Genomic DNA, 23772 nt, shown 5'->3' with positions numbered 1-23772 from the left:
AGGTCACTTTAACAGCCCCTTGTTGCAGTAAGTTACAAAAAATTTTAGACACACGCACAAAAATGACAATGGAAAACATCAAGTTAGAATTATAGAAAGGGGAGTGAGAGCAGGGAAATGAGTGACAGAAACTGTTACGTGCTCTTTTCCTCAACATCTTCAAGGAAGGGAAGGAGACTCAGGCCCAGACCTCTAGAATCACACTCCTGCCCACTTTCCTGTACAAACTTCCAGGGAAATTTCTGTGGTTTTTGGACCCTTTCAGCTTTGATCCTTTTGCCTTCTGATGGTTTTCAGCAGAAACTTCTGATCAACAGGTAAGATGTTTCACTAGATGGAGCAGCAGACTAGACATAAGATTCAACTTCCACTCATGTTGACAATAATTATAAAAAGAGGAGAAAATATCAGTATTGAAGTGGATCACATTGAGTGTCAAGTTTTTATGGTCTAGAGACGCTGACAGCAGGTGTTCATGGAGCATCTTGAACCATCCGTCACCCCTCAGCCCAGGTTCATAATCACCAAGGGCCAGAAAGGCAAACAAAGCTGCAGCTGTAGACCACTAGAGACGCGTGCACACGTGTGTGTGTGTGCGCGCGCGCGCGCGTGCGTGTGCATGTGTGTGTGTGTGTGTGTGTGTGTGTGTGTAGAGGGGGAATGGGTTCTTCTCTATGTTTAGAAGCAGGAACCAAGTCTAGATAATACTCCATAATTCGTGTAACCTGGTAAATAACCAATATATAAATGAGGATGTTATTTCAAAGAGAAGCTTACTTCTCAAAGTAACCTTATGGGGTTGTTAATGTTAAATGAAAGTGTTTATAAAAGAGCTGAGAATATTAAACGTGTCCACTTTAAAAAAATATGTGCTTACTATTATTGTTTATCATCTGCCTCCCTCATTAAATAGTAGGTTCAGCAAGAAATGGGAACATGCCTATTTTATTTACCACTGTATTCCCAACACTTAAAAGTGTTTGGCACTTAACAGGTGCTCAATAAGTATCTGAGAAATGAATGGATTCTAATGTTATCTTCACTTTACAGGTAAGAAACTGACAATGGGAGTGGTACAATGACTTGGCCAAGATCACACTGATTGTAAGTGGTGGTGTCAACATACTGGCTTAATCTAAAATCTGAGCATTTTAACAGTTCAAGAATTAGGGTGGCAGCCCTTGAATCTGTAAAGCATCATAGAAAGATTTACAGATTCTTCATCCAACTTCTCCAGAAGCTTCTGTGAAGGGTACTGGGCTGGCTGATCCCTGCCACTTTCTTATTACTTTTATTTTTATTTCATATTGCTTTATGTGTTTGGTTGCAAATGTAGACGATCACACTTCATTTTCTTGGTATTTCATGAGTCTTACTGGCATCCATCAAACAATATATGTAAAGGCTGAAAAAACTGATAGGTATTCAGAGCTTTTAACATTTCCATAAGATAAGGTAGCTGCATCCAACTATTTGTACTTTTTATGCTAAATTTTCCTTCAGAAAAATTCTATTATAGATATCTACAGAAAATTAAAAAACTTACTATTCCTCCCCAAAACTCACTTTCTCTGGGCCAAAGCATTGATAGAGGTCATTTAGAAAAAGTTAGGTTTTGTTATTTGTTTTTGCTGTAGGACTACTAAGAGGAGGGCAATCTCAAACAACATTTCACTCATGTTATAAAATGAAAATGAAAATGTTTTCTTTGGTGATCTCCTCCCCTTTGTTTTCTTTGTTCTTTCTTCCCGGCACTTGTTTTTCCTATGTTAGAATTCCTCTGGTGGGTCCCTAATTTTCATTTCTTTATTTGTTGTTGGGCTCTCAAAGTTCCTTTGTCACAGCAGCCTGTTGTTTCTTGGATGCAGTATTTTCTCTTACCTCTCTGAGAATACTATAGTTCAATTGGTCTCCCTAAGGCCCTCCAAGTGACTATTTTTTTAGGTGTCTGTCCTCACCTTAAAGGCCTTCCTCAAATAACTTGCTAAGAGTATGACACTAAAATCTGACTGGAAACATCGTGCTCACTGATGGAGCCTGCAGACTGAGGTAATGTGAGCTGGCTGGGCTGCCTCCTTGGGGAACTCCCAATATTTGTTTGATCTGTAAGATTTATTGGTCAGATTTCCCTAGATAAAGTCTTTCCCAATCTCCTTCCTGCCTGAAAGGTCATCTTGGCTGCCCACGTCCTAGGAAGCTGTCGTAGGAAGGCTGGGAGGTCTCAGCATTTAAAATCTAATCATTCACTCAATGCGCCTGAACTCAGGAATGGGACGCAGTCTTGTACAGTGGCAGGTATCACTGATTTCATTCTTTCAAAAAAACCCCTCTCCCCAGTCTTGTATTAGGGTTGGGGTGAGGCAACTGTCTGCCAGGCTGAGTTAGGGAAAAACTGTAGGTCAAACAGCTTAACTGCTTTTCAGAATGACTTGAACACAATCCTCTTCTTGTTGGTCCTTCCTTCTTAGGTCCAGATATCTGGTCCCACCAATGCCCTGGCCTTCTGGGTGCTCTACAGTAAATCTGGGTGCTTCTTACTTTCCTTACCGCTGGCTTAGGATTTTAGGCTTCACAGCTCTAAGTTGTTTACTGTTGTCCAGCTGCTTTCTCACATCCAAAATTTGGTTGCTCTTGTCTCCTTTCACTGTCTTTATGATATTATGCCTTAAAAACATCCCGTTATGGTTATTTTTACTGGAGTTTGAGGCGAGAGTGGAAGCTAAAGCATGGATTCCATGCTTTCACCAAAGGACTAGGCTTTTTGAACCAAGTGTAAACATTTCAAAAGGTAGTACCTTTTAAAGAGAGGAGATAAAAGTCTTAATTTTCTCATTGGGACCTTTGTCCGGAAGCTCTGAGGTAGAGCTTCCATCTGAAGATGAGGAAACAGGCCCAGAGAGCTTAAATGACTTTTCCAAGGAGCTATAGTATATACACGAGCAGAGGTGACATTTGGATCTAGGTCTGATACTTTGGCAAACAGCAAGCCCTTCTTCACATGCAAAACATTTGTGATCTATTCGGCAAACATTTCTGAGCACTATGTTCAAGGCTCCAATCAAACTTTAAACTATGATCTTCATTTTCAGAAACTGCTTTAGAATCATACAAAAGTATGAAAAAACTGAGCCAAAAAGATTTCTTCAGTACTCACTAGGGCAGCAGAATTGTGCTAGAGAGTATAGGAGATTTTGAGAGAATCAATTTGAATACTATCATAAGGAACTATGACATAATACGAAGTGGAAAACCCACATGTCACAGTTAAAATATAGGTGAAGGTCAGAAGAAGATATTACTTTCCAGCTGGAGAGATCAGACTCAGAATCACAAAAAAAGGGTATTTAAATCGTGGGAGATGAAGAAAAATGATATTCCATGTAGAGTGAATAGCACAGTATTTATTCCATGAATTTATTTTTTAACTTGGTAAAGGTAATTCTAAAACTCACAAGAAAAACTCTTTGTCAAAACAATAGAACTCATAAAAATCTTCAGAAGATGGTGTCACTTTGACCACCATGACCTTGTGTGGCTCTCTATGTTCTTCACCTATCTAGAGACATTTTTCTAAGCCATGGACCTTGCTTTCATCATTTAACACATCATTCAAACCACGTCAATAAAACAGTGATCATGTTGAAGAGGGGTCTCGGAGGACTAGATGACACTCCAATTAACCAAGCACATCGAGGCAGATTGTTCTATGCCTCAGACTCAAGAGACTGGCAGAGAGAGGAGGCAAACAAAGGCAGAAAGAGCAAGGACCCAAGTGAAAAGAGCAAAATGCATGTGCTAAAGATGGGGCTTTCGGTCTGACTCCTGCAGAAAGGCCTGTCAGGAGATTATTCACCAGTAACCTTATTATTAAGGTTTATAATAACCCACCAGATAGAATCACAAACCAGAAAATAAACTTGTAGAGCATACTCAGTGAGAATAAGAACAATAGGGACCAGCCAGGTGCCTTTTAAAATGTATATGCATCGTCCTGGGTATAGCAAATGCAAGGCTAGAAGAGGATTATGTTGGCTTATTTTTTGACCCAAGAAGGGCCAACGAAAAACCCAGCTTTTGCAAATATGGCTGTTTACCTCCCACCTACAGATTTATACTGAGACTCAAATGACACAAAAATATAAATGGAGTAACTAATGAGTGAAAAACAACAGTGGGACTCTCTCCTCAAGTCATTATGTGGGAGAAGAGACAAGCACTGAGTTGCCTGTGAAATGAAGAAATTGTGCCCTAAAATGTTTTAGGCACTCCCCACCCTTAAGGATTCAGTAAAATAATCAAACTTTGTAAAACAAAGCCCTTCCTATGTACCAAACTCATTTTCATTTTAAAGCTTAGCTCTGAAGTCTCTTGAATAGCAACCACCAGGGTGAATAGGCCCAGCTAACTGATTCATGAGGAGCTTTCTAGAAGAGTCAAACTAATATTCTAGGGGCAGGATTCATCTTCCCAGTTTATCCTAGTTCAGGAATTTTACTCTTGTTAGTGGGTCTTGCTTCTTTTTCTTTTTCTTTTTTTTTTGCATCTCCCCACTAATTCTTGTCACGAAGTTTTAAGGAAGAAGTGCAATTCCACATGGGCTCCTTTCCCCATTACAGAGTGAACCTACATGAACCCCACAATGGCAATGACCCTTATTTGGTTCCATAACTAATCCACACAAGGAGAACTACAGGACATTTAAAGATCTGTGTTGAAAACCATAAACAAAAAACAGAAAGGGGCCAAATTATTCCCATCTGGTAAAACTGCCGTGCTCTAATCAAGCTGAATAGTCTCATTTTTTCTGTCCTTAAGGGTGATTTCCATCTTTATATCACTTCTGCCAGCTCCAAATATTCCATCTAGCTGACAATATTCCGGAAGACTCACTTTATCCCACAAACACAGGGATGCCGAACCGATGAGACGGGGGCAGTTCTGTCCTGAGATAAAGGATAGTCTGATATTAAAGATTCTTTGCTTAAGGCGCAAATGTACCTGTCTGTGACTTTTAAATGGCACATTTTTAGTGGCATATAGCACCATCTTTTGTGAAAGTGTGTGGCGAGAGGCCTTGTTATGACACCCCATGGGGATACTGACAGCACATTAACAAGGAAAGCGGCAGGTATGAAGCAGGAAAGGGGGGGNCCAGGCTGCTGGAGCAAGGAATTTGTGGGCATTTCCTATGGACCAGTGGGCCACATGGGAGAGAAAATTCTGTGAGTTGGGGGGTAGGGTGGGGTGGGGGGGGTGAACTCATGGTTACTTTAGGAGTTTAAAACAATGAAGGCCCCCTTCTGATTCTGCATCACCAAACCTCAGGGATAGATCAGATTTATGGAGTTGGGGCTGGGGTGCTAGATGGAGGTAGAACTCTAGTTCCCAATTTGTCTCTATTTGATTCTTGTATAATTTCAGAAATTACTTTGCTCAGTTTCCTATATTTTTATCCCATTATTTTTTTTAACCCCTAGTGACCCAGGGGGAATAAATCGATTGACTCAAAACACTTGGAGAAAGGTATCCTCACAAATAGGTAGAGAAATGGCCTAGCTGAGACCTTACATATTTTGATATGTGATCTCCCTGAAGGGTTTACAGAGATCTCAGTGTGCTGGGGGATGGGGAGGGGCTGCTCAATCTTTCCTTCTTTCTCCCAGTGGCAAACTCCCTTCAAGACCAACTTAGCCCAACTGTCAACTCCTCTGGGGACCGCCCCCTGTGGCTTAGTCCTTCATACACATTTTACTGAAGACTGTCACTCTGTTTCAGGCCTTAAGTGACTGTCTTCTCTATCACAGTCTGGCTTTTCTCAGCTTTGTGCAACCCACTCGCCAAGGCCTAGCACATGACAAGTGCTAAAATAATAATTATTGAATTAATGAAAGTTTCGACTCTTCAGAGGGCACACCTAGAAAGGGAATCTTATTTTGAAAGTGAGGATAAACAGAAGAGAAGCAATTCTTAGCAGGTGTTGGCTATGTTTCAGAACAGAATTTGTTACTCAGGATTTGAAAATGCTGTTGAGATTCACATTTCTGTCTATCTATAGTGATTTTAAACAGTGCTTATCACATCTACTCTAAGTGTATTGTGGTAAAAACAAAGAATCTTCGCCTTCAAGTACTTCTTTTAGACTAACTCCCCAAACTCTTCAGGTAATATTCTCATCACATTTGCCCCTAAAAGAACCTTGGAGTTCTCTGATTGTTGAATCGCCCACAATTTCTCAGCTATGGGCTTGAAGCCTCCTACTCTGCCCTTTCGATCACATATTTTTTGTCACCTTGAACCCCAAATGAATTTGGTATAAAACACAGGACTTTATCACCACCTGACAAGTTATATATTTAGTTATCATTCTGTTTTCTATCTTTCTCTTCACACCCCACTCCTCACCAAATGCAACTCCATGAGAGTCAAGACTTGGATGTCCTTTCACTACTCTATTCCCATTGTCTATCTAGCAGGTAAAGCAGGACCTCAACATATGAATGACAAAATAAACGTGGGAGGAAGGCATGGTGAATACTCATAAATGCTCTAAATCTTAAGTCTATTAGGTTCTCTCGCAGTACTGCTATGTCTCTGCATATTATGCCACGCTAGGGTATACCGCTAAGTCACATAGAATTGTAACATTGATGCAGAAAGTTAAAGAAAGACAACAGCAGACTGTTTAGAGTCTTTTAATGTTAGCCTGAAAAGGGGCTTAGTGATCACTGTTTTATAGATGAGGCAGCTGAGGCCCAATAGGAGGGGCAGTGGTCACACAGGGCCACCTAGAAAACCAGTAGCAAAGCTGAAACAGCAATCTAGGTGTTCATTCCCAGCATAGAATTCTCATCTCTATATCATGTAACTTCTCAAATATTCTACAATCTATGAGCCATTTATGAAATACATTCAATGACAAGGATTTAAAACATGCGAAGGGAAATTATATAACAGCAAGACCTGAGCCCTACAAATCAAAAGCACTAGTTTCCCTCCAGATAGGCTAAATGAACAATCCCTTCAGGATTTTGTGGGGAGACTCAGTTTTGAACATCTGTCCACCATTATGGCTCACCTCTCAGCTGATGCACACATATCATATTTCCTCTTAGATTCTCTTTTATGAAGAAGCAGAAGAATATGGTTTAATAAACATTGAGTACTTTAGTTTCGCTTTCTTTCCATAGTGTAGGTGAATTGAGTCTGAAGATATTTCCTTACAAATTCAACTGCATTCATGCATTACGAAAATCACAGAAAATGTATCTGACCAAAAAAAGGTGATAAAATCGTGATTGCAACTCTATCCATGATCTTATTTAAGGAGTCCTTTCTACTTTTTAAAAAGTCCTCCTTTATCTGAATCAATGTATGTGAGAAACAATTCTTGAAGCACTGATGGGTATCCAGACTCTGTAATACTGTAATTCACATTGACTCAGATGTCCTTCTGATATAACTCACAAACGTTTCCTTATAGATCAAGGGTGACTATAGAAACCTTAGCACAGAGTTCTAGTGGGGTTACAGGTAGCACACTAAGATAAAATCCATTCTAAATAAAGCTGTGAAGAGTCAAGACATTAAAATTGTGTTAAATACATGCCCCTCATGCTCCCCCAGATCATAATATAACCCATCCTCCAACATGTGATATGACTATATCGGAATAAGGTGGCACTTTTCTTTCTAATAAACATACAGAACCTATACATCCAAATGAGTAGGGCTGTGCTCTTTAAAGTAATCACCTTTGGAAGTTATATATGCATTCCAACCAGGCTACCATCACACAGAAATTTTCTGAAGTGTCTCTTTTAGAACACAGGTTCTCCAGATTTGTGTGTATGAAGATCACCCAGGGAACATGTTAATAATGCGGATGCTTAGAGATATGGACTTAAGTGGTCTTGGATGGAGTCTGGGAACCTGTATTTTTAAGAAGCACTAGAGGTTCAGTTTTATACAGGTGATCTGTGAGAAACAGCATTTCAGTATAGGCGGTTCCCAAGCCATGCATGGGTATCAAAATAATGACTTTAGAGTTAAACTCTGTGATCACATACGCATAACACACTGCAGGGTTAGTTAAATTTTTTTTTTCAAAATCTTCATTCTTCCTGATAGAACCTGTTACTACAGATATACATAGAAGCATCTATTTACAAAAAGCAACATACCTCCATGAAAGAGATTCCTAAGCTCCAGACATCAGAATGGATTCCATACTGCTCCCCTGAAATTCTTTCAGGCTGTAAGAAAACAGAAGGGAGCTTGTGAGGTGATGTAAGCTACTCTGGGAAACGCATACACTAACAGGAGCTCAACTAAGGCAGGGAGCCAGCAACATTTGTGTAGCGCTTCATGAAGAACAAAGCAATTTTATATGTATGTGTGTGTATTGTGTAGATAATATAAATTATAGGTAATATAATAAAATATAGGTAATACAGATATGTGTATAGTCTTATCGAATTCTCACAAAGTCCCTGTGAGGAAAACTTTATCATCTTAAAAGATGAAGAAAAAATGGACTCAGATTAGTGAAATAATTTAGGCAAAGTCCTAAACTGGTCAGTGAGCTGAGACTTGAGCCCAGGTCCTGTCCTTCCAAATCTAATGATCTCAGCTGTGGGGTGACAAATAACACAACATCGTATGTTACCACTTATTTGCATTTTGAGAGATAGGTCTGGATTACTAGGGATTCTTTCAGTTTTGATTTTAAAGATCTTTTTATTTGGAAATAATTTCAAACTTTCGGAAAGTTGAAAGGTTAAGACAAGTACAAAGAACATCCCTATTTCCTTTGCCCAGATTCACCCACTGTTCAACATGTTATTCCATGTATCAACATTTCTGTTATGTGAACCAAGGAACAGTTTGAAAGGTCCACTGGGGACTCTCGGTCCTCTGTTCAAGATGTGTAGAAAATACCTGGTCTGGAAGGCTAGTACATGCCATGTGTACTCTCTACTTCACAGAATGATTTCATGCTGATGTGGGTGCTGCCTGGTCTCTGTCTCCCCAGGATTTGGCATTCAGTAGGGTGCTTCACAGGTGTCTTTTGAATGAACTCAGGAACAAATGAGGAAGAGGTCTCCCAGAGGTGGAATGGCTGTTCACTGTTACAGAGCTCGTCAGGGCATGGCTGGGATCACAGCCCATACCTCTCAGCCCACAGGTCAGAATTATGTTCTCTGTACCACCCCTGGAGTCCCGGCAGCCACCATCTAATCATCTTTCAGGAGCTCCCATAAGTCCTCTGGAGTAACTGGGGTCAGGGTCAGCCTGGACCACTGCAGATGGAGGCAGTGGGCATCTACCATCCACCAGCAGATGCTCCTGTGGAAGATGTGGGCTAGATGCTCTCAGGTGTGTTGGCACAGTCCTACATCTCGGGGTGTTGGCTTGCAGGGACCCAGGACACTGTAGCCTCCCTCCCACTCCTACCTTAGTGTCCTTACTGCCTTCTCCCGGGACCACAGTCCATAAAATTACAGAAAGCTCTGTCCTGAGGTAGCAGAATGGACTGTCGTCTCTTCCTTCCTTTATTTATTTCTTTAATTTGTAAAACCCCTTTCCTACCAAGAATAATTCTTCCCAAGGGCCACACATCATGTGACCATGTCTCCCAGCTGCTAACAGACATGGTCATTCCAATCCCCTAGTACTTTTATGTTCTAATCCCCCACCCCATAATTTCTCAAGTTGCCTGTTCTACATGAATGAACCCATTGTCCAATTCTTCCTAGCTCAATAGGTACTAGGATGTACTCATACAGAACTGCCCAACTGGTTCTAGGAGTAATGCCATCATCTTCACCTTCATCAGCAGCAATAACATCACTGTGTGCATTTAGTGGAGAATGTCCACGTGCCAGGCACTGTTTTAAGTGCTTTTCATGCATGTCTTATTTCAGACTCATGAATACCCATATTAGATGGGTCTTATTATCATCCCCATTTAACAGATGAGAAAAATGAGGCAGAGAGGTTTAGTTTGCAGCCACTATATAAGGTCAGAAATAGCTATCATTTAATGACCACCTAGTATGTGCCAGACACTGGGCTAGTTACTCTGCATGCTCTATACTTCACAATAATCTTGCAGAGTCAGGTACACTGCCCTTATTTTACAGATGTGAAAATGGAGGCTTAGCAAGATGAAGTGACTAGCTGATGTCTAGAGCTATGGATTCGCATTGAGTGTACTGTTCAGGAACACAGCCAGGGTTCAGACCCAAGTATGTTGGACTGCAAAATCAGGCTTCTTTCCAGGGTGTCAAACTGCCCCCAGAATGAGAAGTCAGGAGAGCCAAATGCTAGTCTGAACCTAGTCAGTACTTCTCAAAATGCAGTCTTCAGACTACATCACGGCCCTGTCTGAGGTGCTCATTACAAATGAGCCTCCTGAATCAGAGTCTCGGTGGATCTGGGCATCTTCATTAAAAAAAAAAAATTTCTCTGGGTGACTGTTTGGCACACTCAGCTCCTGTCATTAAACATTTTCAAGTTTCTGCAGGGACAATGACCTATCTCCCTCTTCTCTGCTTAGTGAATGTCTGATTTATAGACCCCGCTCAAGGGCCACCTCTTTTTTGGTGAAACCTTCCTCTGCTCCTCAGGGAGAATGACAAATTCCTGCCTCTGTACTTAAAATGTTGTTCATGACTTTAATATTAACTTATCACACTGTGTTATAACCATCCATTTGCTAGTCTTTTTCTCCTCAGAGGCAAAGGGAGTGTCTTATTCATCTACACCTAGTACCATGTCTGGAACACGGCTGGTGCGCGGTCACGGTGTGCTGACTGACAGCATGTAATACATGCTTACTGCACCTTTGGTTTCAAGCATGAGCTAATTATTGAGCTCCCTGGAGTGTTCACCCAATGTAACTTCCCCACATATTGCCATTCACATCCATTAGGGACTTCCAGTACCCACGAACATCCTAAAAACCCTCTAGAATCATTAAAAAAATAACCAAATGTTGCCTTCCTCCCTGTCTCTTCTTCCCTTCCTCTCTCCTTCCTTCATTCCACTAGCTGATAATTATCAACATACAGAGTACAGACAACACAAATAAAAGTGGAACCCACACACAAAATATTTTGACAGGACCAACAGTAAGATTAAATACATTCATAGCATTTGCCCACTGGACTACCCAAACAAATGCAAACTGTAAGCTGAAAATAAAGCACAGAAAAATTAAATTAAAAAAGAAAAAATAGCAAAAGTGATAATGGTCACAGATATCAGGTGCAAATAAGAGAACTCCTTAAGGACAAGATTCAGACAACCTCTCACTGGAGAAATTATCTTACAATAAGCTAACAAAACGAGATTAGTGTTGTGAAGCAGTGCTTAAGCATGAATGCTCAGCAAAATCAGACAGCCCGTGCTTCGGGTCGATCCTAAAGAACTCAGGAAGTAGATAAGGACTGGGCAATATGCCCAGGACCCCAAAACTGATACAAGCACAAGATAAGCCCCAATACATTTTGGACTTATGGAGCCGGGACTTGATGGCTCAAGGCGGGAAAATTCAAAGCTGTTCTCACACTTGAAGCCAAGGTGGACTGCTCTATCTTCTCCCCTTTGAAATGAAACAAAACCAACCACCAGGTACCACACTACTGACAGAGGATCTGTGATGGACATTTTGCAGTTACAAAGATCAAGCTGGGTTACTTTCTGACAGGACAGCTGTCACCACTGCGCAAAACTCAGTAACAGGAAAAACAGGGCTCTCATTTGCAATGCCTCTGTGCTGAAGTTTAAGTAAATCCTGGGCTGTTCTTAACAATAACAGTAAGAAGTGGTGCTGATATAAAAAGGAGAGTTTATAGAGGATCTTAAAGGGCAATGGCTCCAAGCTGGCATGCACGCTCCATTCCTTCCAGCTACCCTCTGTGACTTGGCATTTACCCATGACCCATATTTAGTTAACTCATTCCAGAACTGTCTCTATTTACAACACAATACACTAGGGTGTACTTGTCAAAAGCAGGAGGATGCCAAGGTACATCCCTTATCTCTTCTGATACAGGAATTTCTGTTCCGTTAGGCTACTCAAAAAATTAAGAAAGTATGAACAAATACTTTAGGTTAGCATGTAATCAAAATATATATCACAAATGATGGAGATTTTTGTTAAGTCAGCAAGATCCCTGTGTGGGTAGCTGGGTTCACTGGTTAAACAAGGGTTCTGGAGTCAGACTGCTCTAACTCAATCTATCTTCCAGTTGACTAATTCTCTCTTTTGCTATGTCCAATGTGCTACCAAATAGATTTTTAATTTTAGTCTACTAGTTTTGTTTGAGACTTGCTCAAATCTACTATGTTTTAATTGTGGTCTGACATGTGTGTGCAGCTGTTTCTGCTGCCTGCTGCTCCTCCTGGTTCTTCTTCATGTTGCTTTGTTTCCTTGTGTGCCTGCTTTTCTTTGACTAATTGCTAGGATTTGCTCTTGAAAAAAATATTGGTGAGGCTTGAGGCCTAAGGTGGATGTGCCCATCTCAAACCAAGTTCAAAGCATGAAGCTCCTTTTCCAACTCAGGACATGTGTACAAATACCCAGGGTGCAAATCCGTGCTGGAGTTAGTCTATGGCCACAACCTTCCCCCTTTTTCTTTTTCTCCTGCTTCTCTACTTAGCTCCAAGAAGCCTTCTGGTCCATTCCCTGGGACTGGGGAGGAGGGGAAGGTTTAGCTCTGCTTTGCTCTTACACTGAAGGTGAGCCTTTCAGGTTTCGAGCATGATTGGGAAAGACCTTCTCTGAGGCCCTCTGCCATAGGGTCTAGCTTTGGCATATGCAGATGCCCTCAGGAATAAGTAACTTTGCTGCTCTGACATTCTGCTTTCCCTTCTGTTACAGGATTCCATCTGAAAATGGTCCTGAGGGTTTGTCTTTGTAGCTCTTCAGTGCATTTGAGATTTTTGTTTTTAATTTTTAATTTTTAAAAGATTTTATTTGGGGAATTGGGGGAGGGAACAGCATTGGGGAATCGGGGAAGGGGAACAGACAAGTTGCCGTCCTTTTGTTCTTCAGTCTAGTTGTAGAGGAAGTCGCTTCACTGGCCCAAGTTGGTATTATCCTTGCGCTCTTCCCGGGTGAGGCAGTTGCTCACTGGCCTTTGGATGGCTGCTCACGGCAGCTCACACCGGCTGCTGGCCATTCACGCTGGCTGCCGGTCACTCATGGTAGCTTACGGCAGCCCACTGCAGCCCCACTGCAGCCTACGCCATCGCCAGCGACTCACGACAGCCCAGCTCCAGGTCAAGCTGTTATTCACCATCTTAGCTGTAGAGGGCGCAGCGTCGCTGGCTCATGTGGGATCCAAACCAGCAGCCCTCTCGCTCAGAGCTTGTGCTCCCAAGCCAACTCTTAACCAATGAACCACTCGGTCGGCCCTTGAGATGGTTTTAAAAAATATATATATATTTTAAAGATTTTTATTGGGGAATTGGGGGGATGGGAACAGTGCTGGGAGATTGGGGAAGGGGAACAGACAAGTTGCTGTCATTTTGTTCTTCAGTCTAGTTGTGGAGGGCGTTGTTTCACTGGCCCAAGTTGGCACCATCATTGCATTCTTCCCGGGAGAGGCAGATCAGTCACCGGCTTCTGGATGGCCGCTCACAGCGGCTGCTGGCTGCTCACGCTGGCTGCCGGCTATACACGGTAGCTCATGGCAACCCACTGCAGCAGTGGCTGCAGCCTACCCAGTAGCCGGCGACTCATGGCAGCCCAGCTCCAGGTTGAGCTGTTGTTCAGCATCTTAGCAGTAGAGGGCAGTGTCACTGGCCCTCATATGTGGGATCCGAACTGGGGCCCTCTGGCATCCCAAGCCAGTTCTTAACCATCGCGCCACTCGGCGGGCCCTAAAAAATATTTTAACTAGCATTTTTCAGCACAAGATTTGGTCCAAATAACCTACCTAACCTGCTATTATCAGAACCTAGAAGCTGGTGTCCTAATTAAAATCTGACTCTCACTACTTGCCAACTCTGCGACCCTGGGCTAGTTCAAGTTACTTCACCTTTGGTTTCCTTAGCTACAAAATGCAGGCAGTCCCAATGACATGTGTATCTCATGGGGTTGTGTGAAAATTAAATGAGTCCATGTGATATGCTTGATTGAGTACGTGCTACGTGGGGAATGCTCAGGAAATGTGGGCCTCCTTCCCATCATCACCACCAGTATTACCATCACGGCACAAGCATGACCAATTGAGTTGGATCATGTAATCTGTACAGGTTTTATTTAGTTAAAGATAATCTCCAAGGATAGGAATAGGTTGGGTATAAAAAATGTTCGGGAGATAAAAAAAAAAGTCATTTAGATACTCATCCCAAGGGATAAGTATTTGAGTAAGATTTTCTTTTTTCTTTTTAAAACTTCAGTTACTCATAACAATAATGTTAAACTTTTATAATTGATTAAAAAATTATAATAAACAAACCACAATAACTGAACAGTGGGTTAAAGTTTTAAGGACTTCTATCTTCAAAATAGAGAAACATTTTTAGAAAGTAGAATTTCTGAGAAATGGCTTAATTTAATATAAGACCCAAAGCCTTATGGACCCCTTTTGTAAACCTTCTGGATGAAATCCTTTCGAAACGTAATTGAAAATCTTTCTTGCTTTGGATTAAAATGTCTACTGAACATGATGATCTGCCTCTAAAATGCAATGTGTCCTTGAACATGCCACTTCACTCGCCAGGTCTCAGTATCCTCATCAGTCAATGACGAGGTTGGACCAGATGACTTTCCGAGTGTCCTACACGCTCCACTGCTTATTGTGCCTGTAAGTTACTGTTTTTGTTTTTCTTTAATGGCTTAGGATCTTAGAAGATCCTCCCTGTCTTTTTCCTAATTTATCATTTTCTTGTACCTTACACTTCAGGTTACAGAAGGAAGTAAGATTATTTGCTGTGTCTGAGTAATTTGGGGGTCTTCTATACCCTATAATAAAAGATATTTAATATGAAAAATAATGTTCTGCTTATTATTAGTGAAAAAATCACATTTGGAATGCAGTTTTTATGAATTACATTAATTTAGCACTGTGTGAGAGGCTGGATGGACAGAACGAGCAGAATAAATCTGGTTCCTGTGAAGTTCCTAATCTAGATTTGGAGCAACACAGAACTCATCTGAATATAGTGAGAGGCACAGCAGTAGAGAGTTTAGCCTCTGGAGGCTGATTACTCGGGTTTGAATCCTGACTCTGGCACTTATTAACTGTATGAACTTGGGTAAGTCACTTAACTTCTCTATCCCTTGGTTTCTTCATCTGTAAAATGAGACTATTATCTACCTCATAGGTTGTTGTGAGGTTTTAAAGAGTTAATATATGTAAGAGTTTATAAGAGTAACTGGTATGTAGTGCTAATGAAGTGTTAGCTATTATTATCAGTATTATTGTCACTGTACAGAAATATGTATGAATATGAAGTGAGAAAAATGAGTGTAAAATGAGGGTATTACATAAGATGACCTCTAATTATATATTCCCCTCAATTTATTATTTGTCCTCTACCTCACCTCCCCAAGTGTCATGACTGCTGCATTCTGCCACTGTAGTGCTTAAGCTGCCACAGACAATGTAAACAAGTGGGTGGAGCTACGTTCCAATAAAGCTTTTTTTAAATTAAATTTTTTATTTTTAAATATTTATTGATTCACAAGAAGCTGAAAAAAAATATATATACAGGAAGGTTTTGTGCATCCTTCACCCAGTTGCCCCCAATGGTAGTACTGCTATAACACAATATCATGACCAGGAAATTGGTTCTGGTACAATCTACAGAGTTTATTCAGATTTCACATGTACTCGTTTGTGTGTGTTTGTGTAGTACTATGTAATTTTAAAACTTTCTTTACAAAAATAGGCGGTAAGCTGAATTTGGCCTGACAGCTGTCAGAGATCCTCATGTAGAATTCAAAGTTACAAAACAGACCAGCTAAAATGAAAATCAATTGTGGTTAAAAAAAAAAAAAAAAAAAAAGCCCAACTCTTCTCCCTCATGAGACTGTCAGCAGAAAGAAGGCAGGGATAAGTACCTGTAACAGAATGGGAAGTGTTATTTCCATCTTCCCCACTCTCAACCTCTGACCTCACACCAGTCAGGTAAGTACGTGGCCAGAGACAGCCTGCTGAACTGAGTGACGCTCACTGTCAGGCGATCACTCTTTGCTTCCTGGGTAACTTATGCTTTTTACAGCGTGACAAAGTTGATGACTAGAATTCATTCACCCAAAAAACAAGGCAATATTAGCCTTGCCAATCAATCTGAGCTAACGTTTCATAATTTTAATCCTCACATTTTCAATTAACTGATGGTTGCATCACATTCATCCATAAACAAAAAAGAAAAAAGTAATTTCTTTAATGTACACCTGGGAAAGACAACTGTAATCTGGATTTGTACATTCAAACATAATGCAATTTAATTATGAGAGCAATTTAAAGTTACTAAGAACATGATGGGTAGTTGAGAAGTTGTTTCATTTATAGTTTTTAAATTTTTTTTATAATCACAGTGTTCCATACTCTTTCAAAGACTGAAATTGTGGCATTTGGTGGGGTTTTGTTCATTATAAAGGTGGCTTACCAGGAGCCAGGAGGGTGATTAAGTTTTATAAAAACAGATATGATAACTTCAGAGATGAATATATATATATATTTTCACATTACTTAGAAAAATGAGAATTTTCTTTAAAAACCATATAAGACAAAAATTAACTAGTCTGGTATTTCAATTAAAAAAATGCTTTGTCCTGCTCTGAGAAGAAGATCCAGGGTTTCATCCACACTAACACTGTTCAACTTCATGATATTTTCAAGACTACTGGGAGTGAAATGGACTACTGGAGTAAATCTAAACCCTTCAATAAAAACACTAACCTCAAGATGTTAAAACAAAACTCTGCTCCCAGAATGATACTAGATAAGCTTCCTTGCTTGCCCCCACTCCCAGTGATTGTGGAAACTAATAAGAGCATTTTTATGGACACAAATAACTTCCCTTACTTAAAAGGTGGGAAAAAGAAAAAGGTCAAAGCCAAGTCCGCATTCGTCTTTGAAACAGTTCTATGTTTCTACTTTTTATTCTTGGTAAATTTATTTCAGGGGAACTAAATCAGTTATCTTATAACAGGCAGGAACCCAATAAGTAAACAGAATATAGATGTACGGTTCTGAAGAGAATTGCCTGCTAAACCCTTACATTCAGAGATCCATAAATAAGAGCTGGTCACATCAATAATTTAATTTTTATCTGGTGACAAAGCATGTTTGTATTCCTGGGAAAACACAACCAATCTTATTGACTGACAATTTGGTATAGTTGAGGGTTAATTGAATAAGCAATGTGGCAAAGTAACCAATATGCAATAAGCTACAATTTTTCTGTTGGATTAAACTTCAAAGCTCAGCGATTTCACACTTGAGCCAACCAGTTAAGTCAACAAAGTCAGATAAGTTGGTAGCTCCTGTATAAACCCTAATGTCTTTTAGAAAGATTTAAGAATCGAATCATGACTGAATTGACTTTGTAATTTATGATCTGTTAGGCTAAAGCTGTGGAATTAATTCAAGAATTATACATTACCAAGTACACAGAGATAAAGATGTTCGTTTTAAATGTTATTTTTGCATACGTTTACTTACCGCCATATAAGCATTTGTTCCAACATACGTCTTGGCTATAGAATTCACCAGCTATGAGACAAAACAGTCTGTTAGAACAATATAAAGATAATGTGGAAATAAAATGGGCAATTATTCCTCATTTAACCTACAATCATCATTTCTATAAATCAATTAAAAATTCTGTAAGAGCGAACAAATTTATCTACGAAGGCATTAAAAATGATTAAATCTCTTTTCTTTTGAATGTGATTTCTAATTTAAACATGCACAACATTACGGTTTATAGCAGATAACCTTAAACAATTCACTTCAGCAGGATGCTTACTGCTTTAGTACCCCAAACCCGCCTGATATAAAAAAAGTCAATTGGAAGTAGAATTTGAACACGCTCATTTTTTAGTCAAATGGCTCAAGATGTGAATGAAGCCCCATGCATTACTAGAATGAAACGAACACTAAATACGCTGGAGGGATAACAGACTTTGACAACTCATAATACAACGATGACCTCCGCTTTGGTCTTCATGTTTGGCTGGGAGTAAAGGTGGCCGCAATTCAAATCAACATCACAGCACGCGCATGGGTCACCATCACCGAGGTTCTCAGGGGAGGCCCAAAATGGAAATTAATTAAAATTTGTGCTGCACATTGTAATGGCCCTCCGCCATTGTTGCTCCCAATATTAATTTTTATTGTGGGCCAGTTGGGCTCCCCAGGCACAGCTCCCACTCTGCCCTCCCTTTTGTCTGGCCAAAACGCTTTCATATCAAAGCTGCATATCAATGAAGTTTGCTATTCGTAAGTAGTAATTACAATATCAGCAGTTTTTACTGTCATTAAACAATGAACAATCATATTCTGATGAAGGAAACTCGCTCGGAGATTAAAAATGAATAACACACTCCCAGCCGAGGAGAAGATGCCGAGTTCTGTTTGTCTGGCAGCTAGGTGATTTTTCAACCCAGAGAGTAGAACGAAAATAAAAAAAGTGGAGGACAGCAGAGGGGGAGGAGAAAGAGACATACCTGGGTGCTAACTCCAAAATCACACAGCTTGACCTGTCCTCTTGTGTTTACTAGCATATTGGAGGGCTTCACATCTAAAAAGGGATGAGAAAGTCCACGTAACTCATTCCGTATCTACAGTGCTTGTTCAATAAAAAACATACACGCACACCATGCCTTACTGCAGAAAGGAGATCATCTGTTCAACCTGCAATTCTAATCACAAATTTAATGCAAAGAATTTTATCTGTAGGAACGTGTAAGATCCTAACACCTCCATTTCCAACCATTTCTGGTTTCTATAGAAGGGTTTATTTCAAGTGCAAGTCAAATAAAATCTTGGCTTCCAACAATGGTAAATATACCTATCATCCTTTCCCAAGCCTTTTAGGAAAAGTAGGTACATAAAAAAATATAATCTTGCAAAAGAATTTGCACAGAAGGCTTAGTTTTGCTCTCAGTATGAAAACTGTCACTCCCAACTAATAAACAGCAAGGCTAAAGGGAAGCCAACAAGGAAAGAATCATTCATATGTTGCTGGTAACAGGTCATATCGGAACAATGAGAAAATGAGTGCAGTACTGCTTTTTCCTGGTTTTACGTGGCGAATGCTACTTCAGATGATGCTCAGAAACTGATCTAAAAGATGTGTGTATGTGTGTGCATGTATGCGCTTATCAGTCTTTGTTTCATTTATCTTCCTCTTCCTTTACATCATTTTTGACTGCTGCTATAGTTAACAAAAGAATTCATATAGCTTTTGCCAAGGCAGTCAGTTGCTAAAGGGTTTCTGTGAAGCATGGTCAGTGACAACAATGAGCCTTTTCAGGAAATCGGGGAGCCCACAAAAAACCATCCAAGCATGACAGAGCACACCATTTTTGATGGTTCGGAACAGCACCTGCTTCAATCTTTCCCCTTCAGTGGCGAAAGTAGTCTGGAACAGACAAGTTGTTATATTTCATATAGCCAATAATCTTAATTACCCCCAAACTGAGCAAGAGACTCAATTTTTTATGGAACACTTTAAGAAAATCTGTAAATTAGTTACTCTCCGGCCCTCTCCTCTACCCTGCGAAAGGGTACCCTAACAAAGCATCTTGCCAAGAGTAGGCACTTAATTCAAACTTCAAGTTCAAGCTCCATAATGAACAATTACTGAACCTCACCTACTATGTGACAAGCAATACGTTAGGCACTTCTTCACACGTTAGCTATTTAGTGATGCCTGACTGACTGACAGTAGAATGTAAACTCCACGAAGGCAGGGATTTGGCTCTTTTATTGGCTACTCTATTCCCAGCCCCCAGAAGAGTGCCAGGCAGACAGTCAATACATAATAAGTATTTCTGGAATGGATGAGAAGATAAATGAATGGAAACCATGAACATACAGTATGATTTCGTGTTGATGATTTTGTTTCAGTGATCACGGGGTAGCTATAGAACATGTTTCTGGAGAATGCCCATCAGATAACACACACTGTATACTTCCTTCGGGCAGAGGGCAGGGTTTGCCTCTGTTTGAATACAAGTTGGTATTGCCTAGGCAGGTATAAGGTCTTTTAACAAGACTTTGCCTCTCTGCCTCTGGTTTCTCCAATTTCAATACAAATCTTATACCATCAACATATTAAATATAGCACTTTCACTACACCACTTCTCTCCTTGAGAAGGAAATTAAATATTCTCTGACACTCTCCCCCGCCCAAATGTGAACTCCTTAAGAATAGGGCTGTGCTTTCAAATGTGCCCCAATATTAGCTCAATATGTATACATCATAGATGGCCACAGCAGGCACTCAGTGTTTGCGGAACTGAAAGAAATGTTAGACTTTGCATAGCCTGCTCTGATTTTCCAAATCTAATTCTCATTACAGGCCCTCAACTTTGAATATTTTTATTTTTGGCAACCTGCTCTTTTATATATTGATACCCTTAAACCACTCTTAAGCCACCACATCAGATGGAGACAGTTAATGAACAAATGTTTGGGCTCCTGGAAGGAGATGCCTGGAAATCACAAAGTATTGCTAAAATGAACACATCTTTAGCTTTAATCAGATACACATGTGACTTAAGTGGGTCAAGAGAAAGAATAGAACAGCAAAGTTTCTTCCATATCATGGCTATTGTAAATAGTGCTGCAGTGAACACAGGGGTGCATATATCTTTTTGAATCAGTGTTTTGGATTTCTTTGGGTAAATATCCAGAAGTGGAATTGCTGAGTCATAAGGTAGTTCTATTTTTAACTTTTCGAGGAACCTCCAAGCTGTTTTCTATAGTGGCTGTACCAATTTGCAATCCTACCAACAGTGCACAAGGGCTCCTTTTCTCTGCATCCTCACCAACATTTGTTGTTTGTTGATTTATTGATGATGGCCATTCTGACAAGTGTGAGGTGCTATCTCATTGTGGTTTTAATTTGCATTTTTTTGATTAGTGATGTTGAGCATCTTTTCATGTCTACTGGCCATGTGTATGTCCTCTTTGGAGAAATGTCTATTTGGGTATTCTGCCAATTTTTTCATTGAATTGTTTGGTTTTCTGGCGTTGAGTTGTATGAGTTCTTTATAAATTTTGGATATTAACCCCTTATCAGATGTATCATTGGTGAATATCTTCTCCCATTCAGTAGGCTGTCTTTCCGTTTTTTGTTGGTGTTTTCCTTTGGTGTGCAAAAACTTTTTAGTTTGACATAGTCCCATTTATTCTTTTCTTGTGTTTCTCTTGCCCGAGGAGATATAGCAGAAAAAATATTACTAAGAGGGATGTCACAGAGTTTACTGCTTATGTTTTCATCTAGGAGTTTTATGGTTTCAGGTCTCACATTTAAATTTTTAATCTATTTTGAGTTTATCCTTGTATATGGTATAAGAAGGTGGTCCAATTTCATTTTTAAAAAAATGTATCTGTCCAGTTTTCCCAACACCATTTATTGAATAGACTGTCTTTACCCCACTGTGTATTCTTGCCTTCTTTTTCATAGATTAAATGACCATATACATGGGTTTATTTCTGGGCTCTCTATTCTTTTCCCTCGAACTGTGTCTGCTTTTATGCCAGTGCCATGCTGTTTTCATTACGACAGTCTTGTAGGATAGTTTGATGTCAGGTAGGGAGGGTGATATTTCCAATTTTGTTCTTCTTTCTCAAAATTGCTGTGGCTATTTGGTGTCTTTTTGTGGTTCCCCATAAATTTTAAGCTTATTTGTTCTAGTTCTGTGAAGAATGCCATTGGTATTTTGATAGGGATTGCACTGAATCTATAGATTGCTTTGGGTAGTATAGACATTTTAACAATGTTAAGTCTTCCTATCCATGAGCACGGTATACGCTTCCATTTATTTGTATCTGCTTCAATTTCTTTCTTCAGTGTCTTATAATCTGAGTACAGGTCTTTTATCTCCTTGGTTAAATTTATTCCTAAGTATTTTATTTTATTTTTTTAAAGATTTTATTGGGGAATTGGGGAGGGGAACAGCACTGGGGAACTGAGGAAGGGGAAAAGACAAGTTGCTGTCTTATTGTTCTTTAGTCTTGTTGTGGAGGACGTCGCTTCACTGGCCCATGTTGGTATCATTGCGCTCTTCCTGGGTGAGGTAGATCGGTCACCGGCCTCTGGACGGCCGCTCACAGTGGCTCTTGGCAGCTCACATCAGCTCTTGGCAGCACACATCAGCTGCTGGCCGCTCATGCTGGTTGCCGGCCACACACGGTAGCTTATGGCAGCCCACTGCAGCTTCACTGCAGCCTACGCCGTCGCCGGCGACTCACGGCAGCCCAGCTCCAGGTCGAGCTGTTGTTCACCATTTTAGCTGTAGAGGGCGAGCGTCACTGGCCCTCAATGTGGGATCCGAACCGGGGCCCTGCTGCTCAGAGCCAGCGCCCCAAGCCAGCTCTTAACCAACGCACCACTCAGCCGGCCCTTTATTTTATTTTTTGATGCAACTGTATATGGGGTTGCTTTTTTAATTTCTCTTTTTGGCAGACCACATGCACTCATTCCTGAACAAGGCTACTGAACTGATCTCCCTATTTATATGTCTGCTCTGCTATTGTCTGTGCTGAACATGCAGCTAAAGTGATTCTTTTAAAATTTAAATCAGACCATGTTATTTCTCTCCCCCGAACCTCCAAGGGCTTCCCAACTCAATGCAAAATGCGCAGTCCTCATGCCAATCTCTAAGGCCTGTTCTGAGCTGGCCTCCACTACCTTGTGCTCCCATCTCCCTGCCCATTCGGCTCCATCTCATTTGCCAGGGATGCTCCTGCTTTGTGGCTCCACATCCCTGGACTGCTCTGTTCCCATATATGCACATATACATGGTTTGCTCCTTCACTTCTTTCAGGTTTCTGCTCAAATGTTATCTTTTTAAGAAAAGCCTTCCCCAATCACCCAGCATGAACAGCACCACCTTTCCCACACCAGATAACCCCTTTTCTCTCTGCCCTGTTCCAATGTTCTTAACACTCAGCACCATCAACACACTGTATCTGCATAAGTAAATCTGTTCCCTCACAAGCCCTCCCCTCTTGAATGGAAGTTCCATGAATGCAGAGACTCGATCTGTTTTGTTCATTACTGTATCTATAATGGTGCCCGGTACAGACAAGAAACAGTATTTGTTGAGCAAATGGTGAATGGATGATCTCTACTGAAGAGATGGGCAAATATGCTCATCCAAAGAAGCATGGATTTGGCCTGAAAAGGAGCTGCATCTTTCTCTACTTAACGACAAATACTTCAGAATGAATATATTTCACTATTAATGAATACATTTCCAAACTACATTTTCCATTCTAAGAATCCAAACATTCAAAAATACTCATTCAACAAATATTTATTGATACTTCACCATGTGCTAGACATAGTAGTAGGTGCTGTGGAGAGAAACATGAGTAAGATTCTGCCTTTCAGGAGAGTGCAGATCAAGAACCTGTTGGTACATTCTTTGATCAACAATACTGCACGTGAGATTTCAGGATGACAACACTGCTTTTTTTTTTTTAAAGATTTGATTGGGGAATTGGAGGAGGGGAACAGCATTGGGGAATCAGGGAAGGGGAACAGACAAGTTGGTGTCCTTTTGTGCTT

The 23772-nt window shown here is 40.4% G+C and overlaps 1 protein-coding gene across 4 annotated transcripts in view; it reads right to left on the bottom strand.

Annotated features, from left to right (window-relative positions):
- The window catches only part of MAP2K5 (mitogen-activated protein kinase kinase 5), a 249102-nt gene that overhangs the window by 89047 nt on the left and 136283 nt on the right, over nucleotides 1–23772 (bottom strand). For all 4 annotated transcript variants that reach the window (XM_019647308.1, XM_019647307.1, XM_019647306.1 and 1 more), the window contains 3 exons: nucleotides 18695–18768; nucleotides 17688–17738; nucleotides 8181–8252 (listed from right to left, as the gene is read on the bottom strand). In XM_019647308.1, coding sequence (XP_019502853.1) covers nucleotides 8181–8252; nucleotides 17688–17738; nucleotides 18695–18768 — 197 coding nt within the window. The remainder of the gene's footprint in view (nucleotides 1–8180; nucleotides 8253–17687; nucleotides 17739–18694; nucleotides 18769–23772) is intronic.

Source organism: Hipposideros armiger, unplaced genomic scaffold, assembly GCF_001890085.2.
Source record: "Hipposideros armiger isolate ML-2016 unplaced genomic scaffold, ASM189008v1 scaffold_110, whole genome shotgun sequence".
NCBI lineage: Eukaryota > Metazoa > Chordata > Mammalia > Chiroptera > Hipposideridae > Hipposideros > Hipposideros armiger.
Note: the sequence above shows the minus strand (reverse complement) of the source record. Positions and strands in the feature narration are given on the sequence as shown.